General features: G+C 33.9%; 1 protein-coding gene across 1 annotated transcript in view; it reads right to left on the bottom strand.

The window, feature by feature from the left end:
- Nucleotides 1-17372, bottom strand: part of LOC135225869 (uncharacterized) — a 209271-nt gene that overhangs the window by 3863 nt on the left and 188036 nt on the right. Inside the window, exons 10-18 of the mRNA XM_064265418.1 lie at nucleotides 17063-17220; nucleotides 16405-16539; nucleotides 15946-16145; nucleotides 15481-15600; nucleotides 13502-13730; nucleotides 12408-12581; nucleotides 11072-11173; nucleotides 5536-5660; nucleotides 4020-4120 (exon numbers count right to left, since the gene is read on the bottom strand). Of these exons, the coding sequence (XP_064121488.1) occupies nucleotides 16405-16539; nucleotides 17063-17220 (293 nt within the window). The 3' untranslated portion in view covers nucleotides 4020-4120; nucleotides 5536-5660; nucleotides 11072-11173; ... (2 more) ...; nucleotides 15481-15600; nucleotides 15946-16145. The remainder of the gene's footprint in view (nucleotides 1-4019; nucleotides 4121-5535; nucleotides 5661-11071; nucleotides 11174-12407; nucleotides 12582-13501; nucleotides 13731-15480; nucleotides 15601-15945; nucleotides 16146-16404; nucleotides 16540-17062; nucleotides 17221-17372) is intronic.

Here is a 17372-nt window from a genome sequence, read left to right on the forward strand (position 1 = left end):
CAAAATTGCTTGAAAAATATCTTTTAGTAAATGTTATGATACTAACGATTTTGTTTCATAATTGTCCTTGTAAAAAAGGTGCGTCTTTTACGACAAATTGTCCAATATCGAGCTGGTTTCAAGCTTATTGGACTTTGACAATTATTATGGTACTGCATGGTACATATACGTACGTATAAGTAAAAGAATCTTCTTAATTTCTATAATTACTATACCATTACGCACCACATCTCTTGAGTTTAATATCAAGCTAACCTCTTTTTACGAGGCCGCTTATAAACCAAGCATACAGATTGCGTTCGTTACCGCGCACTCGTTTACATATGTGCCAAAAACTATGTCACTACCAGATCTCACGTAAACATTGATGTCTTTTTACAGTAGACATAAAAGAATCGTCTTAATTTCTATAATTATTCTATACCATAGCGGCTTCTCTGATTTAAGCTAAGGCTAACCTCCTCTTTACCAGCAAGCTTAAGAGAGAGAGAGAGAGAGACGAGAGAGAGGAGAGAGAGAAGAGAGAGAGAGACGGAGAGAGGAGACCGAGAGAGAGAGAGAGAGAGAGAGAGCAATAAATAAATAAAATAAAGAGAGAGAGAGAGATGAGAGAGACGAGAGAGAGAAGAGAGAGAGAGAGAGAGAGACAAAGTAACTTAAAGCCTTATTGCGTTCGCTACCGAATGGCACACGTTAACGTATGTAACAGTGGTTTCACTACCAAAATCTCACACGTAAACAATGACGTATTTTACAGTAGACATAAAAGAATCTACTTAATTTCTATCATTAATGTATACCGTAGCGGCTTCTGAGTTAAGCTACAGCCAACCTCTTCTTTACCGGCAAGCTTAAAAAGTTTAGATTATGTTGCTACCAAACCGAACATGTTACGTATGTAACTGGTTTCACTAACGATTCTTACACTAAACTGACGTATTTACAGTACGACATAAAAGATTCGTCTTAATTTCTTAATTACTACGCACTTAATATGGCATAGTGGCTTCTCTGATTTAAGCTATGGCTACCTCTTCTTTACCGGCAAGCTTAACAAAGCTTAAAGATTGCATTCGCTACCGACCGCACATGTAACCTACGTACGTAACATTGCCTTCACTCCAAACCTAACACTTAAATACGTATTGCTATTTGCTACTGAAATGCGCGCTTCAAGTGTGAGCATGGTTTTAGAATAGGTCTACGCTTGAAAAAAAATCAAGCAAGGGTGCTTGACTAAATCTTTTTTTGCGCTCATCACTTTCATGCAGAGGAGACGATAGACGAAACAGTAGGTTTATTTTGGAGTTGGAAATGATGGAAACATTTTGAAGAAGGAAAACGCGAGATGCCATGTAAACACTTTTCCAATATTTCAGAGATTAACGATAACAAAAGGTTTGAACTTGTATAGCCAGTAGTAATGTTGGGACCCATGATGAATCAAAAGGTAACTGCGTATAGAGTTGATACCACCGAAAAAGCAAACGAAATGCGCGCAAGGTGTACGAGACACGACACATGTTTGAATGTTTGTAAACAATAGCTGTGGACTTTATACAATGCTGAGTGGCGTCACCAGTGTTACCACCGTTTTGCTAAATTATGCTAGTCGGTCCAAGCAAGAATTTATGCCAAATATGGTGCAATTTTGTGCCAGAATTATGCTATTAATCTATCATTATCTCATTCTCTAATACATCTGAGCTCAAAAACAACGATGTAATGGAAATTTAAAACATTTATATATTAGGTGAAATGATACAAAGTGACGAACAGACAATATTATAACTAATAATTTGATGATCTTTACATGTTAGCAAACTCGAAATAAAACACCATTTTTCTTTAATAGATCACATACGCAATCACTAGTATACTATTTGATATGCAATCACTAGTATACTATTTGACAAATGTGTGAAGATCACACATACAAATGTGAAGAAAAACATACAAATTTTACTTATTACTGCATCATTATCATGCCACTGAGAACCATTTTTCTTTAACAGGTCACATACACAATTAATAAATACTTGAAAATGTGTGAAAATTACTTCAAATATAACATTTTGATTAGTTACTGAAAAATTAAAACTAAAAAAAAAGGTAAACAAACAAACCCAGTCTCTACTCAAAAAGAAAAACATGCGTACTTATTACTTGATCATTATCATGCCACTGAAACGCCATTTTTCTTTAACAGATCACATACACAATGAATAAATACTTGAAAATTGTGTGAAAATCACTTCAGACATAATTAAAATTTTGATAACTACTGAAAAAAATAAAACTTCAAAAAAGGAAAAAAAAACGTAATTCTTTACTCATGGAATAAAAAAACATTATTAACACTTTACTGATCGTTTGTCATGCCACTGTGGGTATTTATTTATATTCACAAAATTTAGCATTCCTTAGTTGGGTTCAAACTTGGCAATTAACTCATTTGTTAGTGCTGCTTTTAAAGCAATTTCACAATGAAGATACATATATTCACTATAGCTTGTATGAAATTGAGGAATTTTCAGCATTTTATTTAAAATTTTAGTGAAAATACATTCTAAAATTGTACTAGAACCCTAAGTGTGAAAGAAATTATGCTAAGGCCCAATTCTTGGGTCAAATTATGCTAAAAAAAACATGAAATTATGCTACATTTGGTAGCACTGGATGACGCCAACTAGCGGCGGCTGGCGGAAACAGTTTTGTTAAACAAACATCATATGGTCGGGGGTCGGAAACTGGTTTTTTGGTTGAAAACAGATACAAAGTTTATTGGAAATTTAGTGGCGAAATCCGATTATGTCGAGTTCTAATACGGTCGTGAACCGGATCTCTGCTGTATTTGGAAACAAAAGATTTATTCGGTTCTTGTAACTTTATAAATTGCAGTTACAGTGGATGATGCCAAGGTGTTGTAACCACTCCTAATATGTGGATTCCTCTTTTTTGTAATTTATGGAGGGAAATAAAAGGAAAAATTCTAGAACCTGACATACCACTTAATAAATTTGTGTCTGAAAATAGAATGTCTGATTATGATGACAAAAACTGTTGAGACACACATGCTTAATAAATCAGATATTTGTTATTTTTTAACTTTTTAATATCAAGAGTCAGCCCACACATTTGGTAAAAGAAAAAAAAAAGTGATGTACCTTATTTTGTTAGCATCACTCTACGCTACATAAATAAAAATGTGTCAAGTGACAAAACACAAAGCCAATCACTTTAATTTACACTAACATGTTCTAAATGGCTTTGTAAATTTTACCGTCATCAAGTTTTATCTTTTGATACTCAGACAGATAACACAAAGATATTAAAATCTTCCTACATAAAAACTGGTAAATACAGTGGAACCCCCCAATTCGCGGATTTCTCTCGGGAACGTTTCCCTGCATTATTCACGGAAAATTCTCGCATTCGCGGTATTTTTCTATGAGGAAATATCCACAAATTCCTGGTTTTTGTTATCAATTTCATCATAAAATGAACTTTTTGTGATAAAACTATTACAAAAACCAAGTATGAAAATTTTTAGTGGTTTTTCTTAAGTTTTAACTAACAAAATAGGCTGTTTCAGCGTTTTTTATAGGGGTTCCAAACATTCGCAGATTCTAACTATTCGCAGTAGGGTCTGGTACGTATCCCCCGTGAATACGGGGGGACCACTGTATAGCATGAGAATATCAAATTGATTGTGAGGAATATATTACAATGAGCTGTGGTATGACTGAGTTACACTCAACTTTACAAAAAAATGGTAACTGTAAATTATGCAAAACCTACTTCATCAGCTATATCATCTATTTATGACAAAAATATGAAAGAATACCTTTAATTTGCCTAGAATATTGCATGGCACATAACTTTACGCTCAGTCATAAGAAGGTAAGAGATGTACTGTCCAGATAGTCATTACTGGTTTATTTATATCCAATTTCAAAAGAATATAGGAGATAATCAGTTATTATCTTCTAAAAAAATATGAAACAATTCCAACAAACCTTGACTTCAGCCAGTGTCTCATATTTGTGTGCTTCATTCTTCCCCATCTATTTGCGCCCACTTCTGGGAACCCAATTTTTTGCTATGCAATTTCTCAAGTCTGCAAAAAGAGAAGATATCTTAACACACGTCTGGTTGGGACCATGAATATCAGTTTTCAGTACTTTTATTTACTTGATTGCTGCAAACAGAAAAATAGTTTTCAGTTATTTGGCTAGCACTATATATACCTGTGTGTGTGTCGGGTGGGCAGTTAATTTTTTTTTTTTTTACAGAACATGTCTTACATTCAACTGCCAGATTTTTTTCAAAAGTTCTGCTACATAATGCTTTTCCCTCTTAGCTTTAACAAGATCTATTAAAAGATTTAGTTATACAAAAAGTATGTTTATCAGTAAATATAAATTGACAGAAAATTATGAATTCTCATTAATTTTGGTCAGCACTTGCTTTTAAGATACTGATTTTGTACTTATTAATTTATTACACAAAGAATTTTTACCTTTAGTTATTTTACTGTAACTGTCTATAAACTGAAAGTAAAGCATAGTAAGAATTTAAATATGGTAGTAAAAGTATTAAGAGATGATTTATAATTTGCATCAAAATTATTACATAATATTTTATTTTAAAATATATCCATGGTGTAAAATTTAGGCCACACGGCCAAGCACTGGGACCTATGACATCACTGGGACCTATGGTTAAAAAGGCATAACAGGAAGAAAAACTCAAAGTTGCATATAAAAAAAATTGTTAGGAAATGGTGGACAGTAAGACAGAAAAACAAGAAAATGAATTGAGGTACAGTAAGATAAATGAAAGCAGTTGCAAGCTAGGGGCCAATATGTAGTGGGGATGCTATACAGCCCATGTATACGTATATCTAACCTTTGGATATAAAAGAAAACAGGCGTTTAACCAGTGGGGTAATTGTATGAACACATCTGCCCATCTTGTGTGTATTTATGGCCCATGATTTTATTGTATCCTCACTTTCATCTTTTTTTATATAGAGGGTGTATTGTAGTGTGTGAAATGATGAAATATCTTTGTCAATGTTGTTCCCTTTTCTAATCATATTGTCAACTGTAGTTTGTTAAATGTGATGGCTGAAAAAAGAACCAGTTGTTGGAATTAAACAAACAACAGCAAAAGCATAAAATAGCAGAAATTGGAAATGTAATTCTTAGAAATAACAGTACGTATCAGATAATGGAGATCAAGACCAACATCTAGTTAGAGTTGTACTAATAATACAGTAAACAAAGATTTCACCTCTGAAATAAATTTTCTGGTTATATCAAATCCTGAGTTTAAAGAAGGAAATGAAAAAACACAAGCAATGGTGAAACAAATGAGAAAGAGGCAAAAATTGCTATACTGCACTTTTTAGGCAAATCTTGCTAAGATTCAGTCAGCTGGCCCTTGCAATAAAGTTTTTCTAGCAAGGCAACGATTTGCATATTTGATAAGACTAAGAAGACAAATTACTTTTTAATTAGTTTAACTTACCTTTTGAAACTACTCTTGGCAAGACCCAATTGTATCAGCCTATCTCCACAATCAATTTTGCATCCATCACTGTGTAATGATAAATTTACTAAAGCCTTTTCATCTTCATAGGAGTGGAACATAACCTGAAAAATTAATAATTTAGAGTAAAATATGGTAACCTAAGCCATAGTTACAGAGAATAGAAAAGGCCATGCATATAGAATTGACATTGGTTAAAAAACAAACAAATCTTATACAGTGGGGCCTCGTTATTCACGGGGGATAGGGCCCAGAAACCCCCCCGTGATAAGTAAATACCCGTGTTATCCTGATACCACCTCAAAAATTGCTTAAAACTGCCTACTTTAATAGTTAACCCACCCAAGACCACTATTCCAATGTTTATAACTGCCTACTTTAGTTCAAACACCAAATATGTTTTCAACTATCACCTAAAACTAAATTCAAGACAGTTTTAAAGTTATTGTACAAAATTAGCCTTAAAAAATAAATGTAGTATATGTTACTACTGTACATATGTAGCCTACTAGCTAGGGATTACAGCTAGAAGCCTACATACACATGGTGGGCCTCCTCTTTTTTTTTTACAAGGAAAGAGAGGATGGATGGTAAGAAAACTATCAAAATATGTAAATCATATGGGTACTCACCAACAATCTATGTTGATAAAAGATGGCGACGATTTTGTTTTCAGTGCAATCCAGTAATATAATAACGATAATGCTACCAACAGTATGCAGCGAAACATCTCTTCCTTCGTCACAACACGTTAATACTAGTATATTCCACGTAAAAAAAACCTTCATCTGACCTTTAGGCGTCTTTACCATAAGAGTAAAAGAATCAGGGCTTTTGGATTGCCACATAATTAACTCGTTTATATGGGTACAATTTAAAGAACGCGCCGCACACCACATTTCATAACAACAACAAACAAACGTTTGTAGGCCAGTGTTGCCAACTGGGAATGGCAATTTCTTGCTAGATTTTGTTCATAAAAGGCTAAAAAAAATCACATACCGTATATACTCGAAATAACGTGCAATCTCCCATATCGTGCAACCCCTAATTTTCACCAATAAACAGTGGTTTTGTGTTTGTCATGTATCTCATGTATCATGCAAGTTCATAAGGTTGGTGGTTTAGCCTGCTAATGCCGAGTCATTCAGATGTTTGCCTGATGCTAGTCAATTTACGGTAATTTTCTTATTAATCTCGAGAATTGAATAGAAAATCTCAAGATTAAAAAAAATCCCAAGATAATAAAATAATTGTAAAAATAACACGCCTTGGAGTCCTTAATCATTCTTCTCTCTCTCTCTCTCTCTCTCTCTCAGGAATAAATACGTACGTACTGTAATTTGCAGTAAATGTGTAGACATTGTGTGCGTGTTTAAAAAAATGTGCAGTACACACACATTCCGATGTTTCGGTTTTTGGAATTTTTCAGATTTGGAAATGTGAGGTCAGATGCATAATCAAAACAAACACCACTACTGCAGCAAAAACATTTTTTCCCTTTATGTTTTTCATTATTGTTATTTATTAATTACAGTTTATTTAAATAAATATTAATATAATACTGTTAAATGAATGTGAGATAATTAAGATCACCTATAATAAAATAGTGGGACAATTAATACCATATGTTCACTAATAGGTATTATTTTCAAAACAAACATTCCGTAAACACAAAAAAAAAAAATATATGGTACATAACAATCAAAATATAATAATGTTTTGCAGTTCAACTTGTGAATTTTAACAATAAGTATGACTATAAATATATTTCACCATATCGATCTTGAAGTTGAAGAGTCGTAAAATTCTGAGGATGGTCCAGGAAAAGGATTTGTACTTTGTGCTTACGTATCGCTACAACACCATGTGGTATTTTCATACCACTATATGATTACGCATCGCTACGACACACTGGTGTTTTTCATACCACTATACGTTAAAGTTAAAAAACATGACATAGAATTGACTTTGTGACTTCGTTCACTTTGATATTTTTAACGATACAATAACTATCATTGTCATACTAAAACCATCTTCACATAAGTAATTTTTCGTAAGATATGTGTTGTTGCAAAAGCTAGCTTATACATAAAAGGCTTTTATAATTTAAGTCATCTTAGATATACATATGCACCCAAACTCATTGTGGGGAAATTTACTATGTTTCCTCGGATATTGAAATACTTTAGCATCATTCAAACACTTTAATAATATAATGCATAAATACTAGGCTATACATATTTACACTCGTATACAAATACTACATAGCATATATCACATACTTTTTATATACAAAGTTAACAGTTATATACCACATACTTTTATATACAAAGTTATCATATGAGTAGTGCATCAGACGACAGCTGTGCCACTGGACTACGTACGCACTACTTGGAAGATAAAACGAACAAAAAATTTTGTTGTTGTTAGTCGCTGGGATAGATTAACATTTTTCCAGAGATTAAAAAGCTGAATTTTGTTTTGAAGGTATGTCAACCGCGATATTATATTATTGTTTTCACGAAGGAATAATATATAAAGAAAATTATTGAGTAATTTTTGCCGTCAGCAGTCAGAAAATCACAAACATGGTAACGTTCAAACCTAGTGCCATCCATGGCGTATGTCTATAAATAGAACAGAAGCAGAGGGCAGTCATTGGATAACAGATCTCCATGGCTACCAACCAACCAATCAGGTGTTAGTTATACTACTCTGTAATTTCTTAGAATGAACGTTTACACACACGAAGCTAACGATGATGTATGTGTTTGCATATAGTACGTAGTTTTAGTTTTTATTATTAGTGTAAGTATTTTACTGATTTCATGAAGAATAGAATGATTCCTTCTCATTACTTTGAATGCAAAATGGCTTGAAGATTCTTCCGCAAAAAGAAGAGAAAAAAAAATTCCTTAGAAGATGATACCTATTTACTAACGCGGTTGACATACCTTCAAAACAAAATTCAGCTCTTTAATCTCTGGAAAAATGTTAATCTATCACCCGGCGACTAACAACAAAACAAAATTTTTTGTTTGTTTTATCTTCCAAGTAGTACGTACGTAGTCCAGTGCACAGATGTCGTCTGATCACTACTCATATGATTAATTTTGTATATAAAAGTATGTGTATATAACTGTTAACTTTGTATATAAAAGTCAGTATGTATATAACTGTATGTAGTATTTGTATACGATGTAAATATGTATAGCCTAGTATTTATGCATTATATTATTAAAGTGTTTGAATGATGCTAAAGTATTTCAATATCCGAGGAAACAGTAGTAAATTTCCCCACAATGAGTTTGGGTACATATGTATATCTAAGATGACTTAAACTTATAAAAGCCTTTTATGTTATGTATAAGCTAGCTTTTGTAACAACACATATCTTACGAAAAATTACTTATGTGAAGATGGTTTTAGTAGTACAAATGATAGTTATTGTATCGTTAAAAATATCAAAGTGAACGAAGTCGCAAAGTCGATTCTATGTCAGTTTTTCCTAAACGCGTTGACTTAAAGGAGAACGTTATTTTGGTTGTTTATCACTGGCACAACCCCATAACAATGCAGTGTATGTATGATAATTCTAAACTATTATTCACTACCAAAATAACGATGATATTTTGTATTGAAAATTAATGTTACGTATATTCCAAACTTCTTACTACGTAGCATGAATAGTACTATAAAAAAATTTTCGAAAGATAATCTTGCTGTGAACGCTACCAATTTGATTTTCATATACGTACGTACATTTTGTCAGCTGGCTGCCTCGCATAGATGATTGATTTTCACTGATATGGAATTACTCCACGAATAGCCTTTTTATTATGAAGAATATGACGATAATATATAAGTAAAAAATGCTTTTATGTATTTCGTTTACGCTTCGTCGCCAATAACAAACAGCAATACTTACGATAATCATGACAAATAGCGTTTGTATGACTTCATTGTTAAGAGAAGTTATATACGAATACTGCCAAAATAATAATGAAGTTCGAATTAATTTTAGCCTTAATGTTATACTACGTAATTACACTACACTACTATTAAAATTTCTAAACGTTTATCAAAAACAAAAAATGTCGCTTTGAACGCAACCGTATACATAAACCATTTTCGTACTAAAGGTATATGCTTACATTTTGTGGCTGGCCACTCCGACCGATAAGTTGAGTGCAATGATGTGGAATTATTCTTCGAATAGGCTCGTTTATTATGAGATATGACTATAATATATATGGTAAGAATGGTTTTATTACCTTACCTTTGATTGTCAGTTAATATCATAATGTGAATGTTTGTGTACGTTGGTGGTTATCGCACTGCAACTACGCTTAGCCTACCAATGAACGTCTACATAAACCTTGAATAGGCTATTTATTTCGAAGATAGGACAATAATATATTAGGTGAGAATGGTTGGTTATTACCTTTTATTGTCAGTTAATTTTATCATTATATGAGTCTTTAAATGAATGTTTGGTAGTTATCGGACCACGGCCGAGGGTTAGCCTACCGAAAAAACCATCGCATACGCCAACAACAACAAACCCCGTGATGCAGCGATTCATACCAGTGATGTTACATGACAAACGGTCCAAGAAAAACCCGTGATTAACTGGATCCGTGAATACTGATCCGTGAATAAGCGATGCCCCACTGTAATACCAGATGAGCAACCAAGCTACAGAGTACTTAAAAAGTATATCCCAAGGAAATTAAACTGTAATAACATTTAAAGATAAATTTCAAATAAAATCATACAAATCTTCAATTAAAAGCTTTTTTTGCAAAAGTACAATTTTGGGTTCTAAAAAAATTCTTACTTGAGAGGGGACTACATAATACAGTAATAATATAAAAAAGACTATTGGAATAGTGTCATGAGTTATCAATTACTCATGGGTAACACATTTGGATTCAACCTGTCTTTCAAGAGCAAAATACATATCAACATCAAAAGGAAGACTCCCAAGAGGGCTCATCCTATCTGCAAACCTTGGTGCTATGAAGCTTTCTTCTGGTTAAACGTTAACAAGTCTCTAAAAGACAAGAAAAATTACAGAATCAGGGATAGCACTCCTCCCAGATAAGCCATCTCAATCAGAAAGCTACCATTTACTTAACTGTCTTCCCACCTACCCAAATATCTGACTGCTTACAAGAATCGTTTGTTTCACACAACCATACTTATATGCCATGATCACCACTCATTCATCTACACTGAAATGTACCAGCATCTATTCAAGAGAAAAACTTTAAACTGCACAGCAAATGAGAGAAGTAAAGTCATCCAGGGTGATAGAATCCTCAGCAGTTTTGCTAAATATGGATGCAGCTGCACTTAGAGAAAAATTTTATGGTTATATCCACGATAACGGTTTCTATATAAGGAACATACCTTCTGAACATACTTCTATCCATAGGGTCAAGAGTACTTATAAATGCTTTACTAGACACTGTAATTTACATAAATACACTACTATGTTAATACTTACCAATATCTTTTGAGACTCTAGTATACCAGTCATCATATCTGCAATGTTTGGGACCCACCTTTCACTATATGGCTCAATATCTAGAAGACTACATGGAACTGCCTAAGAAAAGAAATGCAAACAATTAATAACAAATACCAAACCCAAGAAACAAGACATTTTTTTTATCTATGAGAGGTATGATAGTGTGGATTTGCCAGTTATTACTGAGATATGGCACATGATTCTCCGAATGTCTCTGTAGTATATTAGTGTTTAGACAACTGAATGTGCGGGTCCAATGAGCTCCTATGGAGTGAGATGGGAAAAGAAATGATGGGAATGATGGGAAAAAGAAATCAACTTCAAGTAATAAACTTTACTTTTCTTTACATTTTTAGCTTGCATGAGCCATTGCAAGTTTATCCACATGGATGCAAAACTCTAAAATATATTAGTACAGTAGTGCCTCAGGTTACGAAATTAATCCGTTCCGAAGCGGCCTTCATAACCCGATTTTTACGTATCCAGAGCTACGTTTTACATGTAAATTGCCTAATTCGTTCAAAGCCCTACAAAAAACACCACAGTAAATTTTATAATAAAGCTAAATTGACCAATAAACAATGAAATACAACAATTTGGACCATTCAATACCTAACCTAACCATTACTGTACCTGTAAATAAAAGTGAATTAGTGTACAGGGTACAAGAAATACTGTATGTGCATGTACGAACGTATATGTAGTAAAATGTGGAACCTTACCTTTCGAGTGAGGCGATGTCCGAAAGTGGCAACAGAGGAGGACAGACGGCGGAAAACATAACACTTGACTTTATGAAACACATTAAAAAATGGCAGAAAACATTAAGACAACACGATAAAGTAACTTAGAGTATAACGAAAGCAAAATCACTAACACAATTTAAGTTAACAAACGAAATCAATGTGAACGAACGAATTCCATGTGTATACGATAACGCTGCCAAAACGAAATGGTTGAGGAACTCCCTTTACGTAGAATGCATGATGGGATAAGATGCTGACCAATAGGAGAGCAGGATCTTACGGCAGTAACTAGCATCAGGAACCAATGGGAGAGCGGGAGGATGGTGGTGAGTGTACTGAGTTGGCGGCGCGCGAGTTTTAAAACTGTTCTCGGCGGCCCGGGTGAATCTCGGACTTTACCCTTTCGCAACCTGAATTATTTTCGTACACAGAGGCAAAAAAATCTTCGTCTTTGCCTTCGTAACCTAGATTTTTCGTATGTAGGGACTTTCATATGTAGGGGTATGACTGTATAGTATAGAGTTAAATACTATAGAACAGTAATAACAAAATATTACTATAGGTACCTGCATTGGAAATAAAGTAAATCTGTCAGCAATTTTGTAACCTGCTTGTACCAAAGCCTTTCTTGGTTCCCAAAATCCACATAAAAGACATCAACTTTTCTATAACCTGGCAGGTCAACAATAATAGCACGATACCACTTCTCATCACACTATACTTAGCTACACAGAGCATACCTGAATATACATTTCAAGTCAATAATTTCATACCTATGAAAAATCTAGAAAAGTAAAATGAATGATTACATTTCTGGACAATACTGGACATAGTGTAAATGTTCGTGCCTAGATGTGATTTAAAAAACCTAAATATTAAATATTGCTGTGGAGGAGAAAGAAAGAATACAGAATTTATACCAAAGGCCCAAGTGCTGGGACCAATGTGGTCATTCAGGGCTGAAAGGAATTTTGAGAGTAAGAGGCTTAAAAGGTGTAACAAGAAGAAAACTTCCCAGTTGCACTATGAAACAATTGTTAAAACAGGGTTGGAAAGTAGATAGACATGGAAGAAAGAAAATAAAAAGGAGGTACAGTAAAAGGAATGAAAGGGGTTGCAGATAGGGGCTGAAGGGACACTGCAAATAACCTAGGCAATGCCTAGTGCACTGCATGAGTTGCACTGACAGTTCTACCTCCCTACAGGATAAATATTGCTGTGTGCACTTAGAAAGTTGATGCATATGTGAAATATACATATAGACTTACTAGATACTCATATCAAGAAATTTACAAGAAGAACAAGAAGTCAATCATACTTTTCATTTTAGACTAGGGAACATACAAAACTGCAAAACATAAAATGCAAAATGCTGAATACAAGAGTTTTAAGGGCATACGTATCTTAATTCAGACTTGGATGTGAATCTTAAACAGTGCAAACACACCAAAATTTAATTTCCACTGATCTCATACTAACTGGCTTGCAACTTTGCCATTCATACATGCCATTTGTACCTTTACTGACAATTCTTTGTTACTCACATATAAATCAATTGCACAACTAAATGGAGGTTTATATACTGAAAAAATATATATTATACCCAGGAAAAAAAAATAATATAAAGAGCATAAAATACTGAGTTAAAAATACTACCTACCTATTTTTGGAGCAAATATATGCCAATCCAAGTTCCCTACTAATGATGATGAATTGTAATGTAACTGCAATTCATTCATCAAAGATGTCAAACAATCACAGTTACTTTTCAGCTGAAGATAAAATTCATTAGGAGATTTCGCATGAGAAACTAAGACTTCAATATCACATTTTCCAAAAGGTAACTCTGGACGATAGTAGCTTCTTACTGGTGTCATCTCCTTCTTGTACTGGAATCAGAAATACATGAATGGCTCAATCCTTCAAAATAATTATCATCATATGAAAGCTTGGAAAAAATGTGGTGTAATCAGTTCCAAAGCAGCTATTCTATTATGAGAACAAAGCTTTAAAATGAACAATGTCTTTCACCTTTCAAATGAAAAACAGGTGAAAAATATATAGTTTGGAAGTAACAGCTCTAAGTAAACAACTTTCAATCTATCACTATCAAACATTTTTTGCATTTCTTATCTTTTAAGTTAATGATGCAAAGACAGTTCAACTTAATTAATTGGTGTAAAGTAGGAAGGAAGAACAATTTGAAAGGAGGTACTGCAAAAGTACTGAAAGAGGTTGCAGCTAAGGGTCAAAGGGATGCCGCAAAGACCCTCAAGTAAAGCAGTGTACCATGTGCACTGATGGACCCCACTCCCAGGGCCACTTCCATACTTCCACTATAACTATTTATCATGATGTTTGTTAATACTAATAATACTCAACATCCACTACAAATTGGCTGTCAAACTGACCAGAGGAGCAATTTCACGAATTCAACCACAAAAAATGTGGCTACCTAGAAAGCGAGAGAAATTAATGTTAATTATTTCAATTCCAAGTTTTTTACTCATGCCTCTACCAACTGGAACATAAGTTGAAGAAGGCTATATCCCCATTAATTAACCCAGGTACCCATTTACCTGCTCAATATAAAATGCACACGATGATGCACCAATAAGCCACGTTTCAGTCCACAAAAAACAATCACATAACTGAATGAGATGGTAAGAGAAAAAAAGAAATTTTGCTCGACTCATCCAATTTGCAAATGTTGCTATTATTTCCTAGGGGTTTAAAGACACTATGTCATGTCTCTCTTGGGTTTCCTCTACCACAAACTGTTAAAATGGGATTTGAAATAAAATTATTCAATTTCAAATGAGAAAGGTGTTGATGCGTAACCCTGTTTTGCACTAACATGCTTCATTAAAACCTGAACAGGATCAGACAGCAAAGAATGAGTCTTGTAACTTTACTGATGTCAGTTCCTGAAGGATTACTCTATGTAACATGATTATCACTTTGAGTTCTTCAGTAATCCCATGGAACCCACCAACTAATAGTCCTATTTACATATGGCAGTCCCCGGGTTACGACGGTCTTGGCTTACGACGTTCCGAGGTTACAACGCTTTTCAATTATATTCATCAGAAATTATTTCCAGGGTTACGACGCATGTTCCAGGGTTATGACGCATGTTCCAGAGTTACGACGCCTACAAATGCTGATCTGGCAGATGAAATATGACACCAAAAATGCAAAATAATCATAGGTTTAAAGGTTTTTTTGATGAAAAAATGCAATAAGAATGGAGTTTACATAGTTTTCAATGCACCTAAACCATGAAAAGTAAGGTTTTCTTAGGATTTTTGACAATGTTCCGGCTTACGACGATTTTCGGCTTACGACGCGTCTCAAGAACGGAACCCCCGTCGTAACCCGGGGACTGCCTGTACATAATCCAATCATATTAGTTATACATTTGGTCATTAAGACGCAAATCAGGATTCACAAGTTTTGCAGAAGAGGGTGAATATTTCCCTGAAGTCAAGCACTAATAGAAAAAAAAAAACCAGATTTTAAGGCCTCCTTCACAAAGTCAAAGAAGGTGACTAAAGAAAACAAAATGTTGAGTAAAACTCAAACAGATCCCATCAATTTCCTAATGTTATTTCATAAAAAAAAGCAAATATCAAATACCTGATCTTGAGGAGACTTATTCACATATATACCATACCCCAAGAAGATCAAAACTTCTCGAATGGACAGTGGGAGGTCGTTTGATATGCCAGTCGTTCTCCCTGGCCTGCGTAAATCGACCTTTAGAAAGAAAATGCCATTATTTTAAAACCAATCAAATAAATCTATTCATAAACGAGATACTTTTAAGATATTCGTAGTTGTTACATAGGTTACATTAAAACATTTCAACAATGTGTATAACATTCAAAATAAAATCTAATTCATTTATAAATCATCTGATAAGCCATATATTTATTGCTGTATGAAATCTATCTAACGTCATGTAAGTATAAACACTTTGTTAAAGCATGTCTTCTGAAACAGAGGTAAAATGTGCAATTACAACACGAGTGAATAAACAAAAAATACAAAACTAATATAGACAACACAAAATTGATTAAAGAAATATATATTAAAACGTACCAAAAACTTATTTACATCTTGTACTGTTCACAGTCAATCACGTATAACGCAAGGAGACATCTCTTACAAGCTTACAGAATATTTCCACAGCTTCAGCATCCCAGAAATCTCCTCTAGCTGGGATGACTTCCCAGAGAGAGCATGCCATACAGAAAGGTGGCAAGTTCTCAAGCTGGTAAGGAGGAGGGCATTCTCTCAACCTGAATAATTATTAGAGCAACTGAGTAAAGCTGCGTGATTTTTGTTTAGCTAAGGGTTAATTAATGATGGATACACAATCGTTATTCAAGCACATGCTCCATCAAAACACATAGGCTCACTTATGTACACTGCAAATACTTTTCATTTTCAGTACATATTGTGTTTACTTCAAAATGAATGTTGTCTTTAGTTCTAAAGTTCTTTTGAATGATATTTTAGCTTTTTGCAAGTTCAAACAGGTTCATACATACTTCTTACCTAGAAGTTTTGATGGTTTTCTTCATTGCCATAATCAACATACTTGACACAACTTCTTGAGAATCCGGCAATACGGACAACACAAGAGCTCGATACCACTTTCATCAACTGTGAAGCAGCAGATGTATAACTTTCCTGAAAGTAAGACCAATTTAATGACTGAAAAATACAAAGTATTCATAGCTAACTTATCAATCATGGTTTAAAATTAAGGAAGGATTGGGAGGATTATGATGCATTCAAAATCTTCTTAAATAAGTTTTTCATAAAAAAGCTGCCAATTTATAAGTATTTAGCAAAGTGAAATACTCTCACAACCTAACATATGTTCCATGGCTTAAAAATAGGTACTATATAAAAAAACCATAAAATAAAACTTGAAAAGGGCAATACTATTTAAAGAATATTTACTTTTCAGCAAAGTTCATTAGATTCAAAGCCCACAAAAGGAAACCTTGATCTAAATAAACAGCAGCGATTAATTTGCTTTTGACAGAGATATAAAGAACAGCATCTAGTTTCACGAGATGAATAACAAAATTAATTCTTAAATCTATGTGATGTTTTCTGGCACCTACTGACAACAACAACGGGTTAAGAATGAAAAGGGATGGAGTGGGGGCAACACACAATGTGGTAACTAACTACGAACACTTACCGACAAATGGTACAGTTTCAACATTCTGGATGCCTCTCTTGCAATTCTATTCAACTTATGACCTAGACTCATGATCCAACTAAAATCAATGCTTCTCTGCACATAAAATAAAGAAGGACTCTCAACAAATGCTACTCTTACATGCTCCTCCATCAACACTGGAAAGAAATAGAGGGAATGATAAGCAACTCCGTACATTGGAAAGCACGTTACAAAAAAGTACAGCTCTGATATACTGACACAAGAATAATAAGGTCAAGTCTTAAGAAAGAGATCGTGGACATGAACATATACCATAATTATTAAAAAA

The sequence above is a fragment of the Macrobrachium nipponense genome, chromosome 13, assembly GCF_015104395.2.
Source record: "Macrobrachium nipponense isolate FS-2020 chromosome 13, ASM1510439v2, whole genome shotgun sequence".
Taxonomy (NCBI): Eukaryota; Metazoa; Arthropoda; class Malacostraca; order Decapoda; family Palaemonidae; genus Macrobrachium; species Macrobrachium nipponense.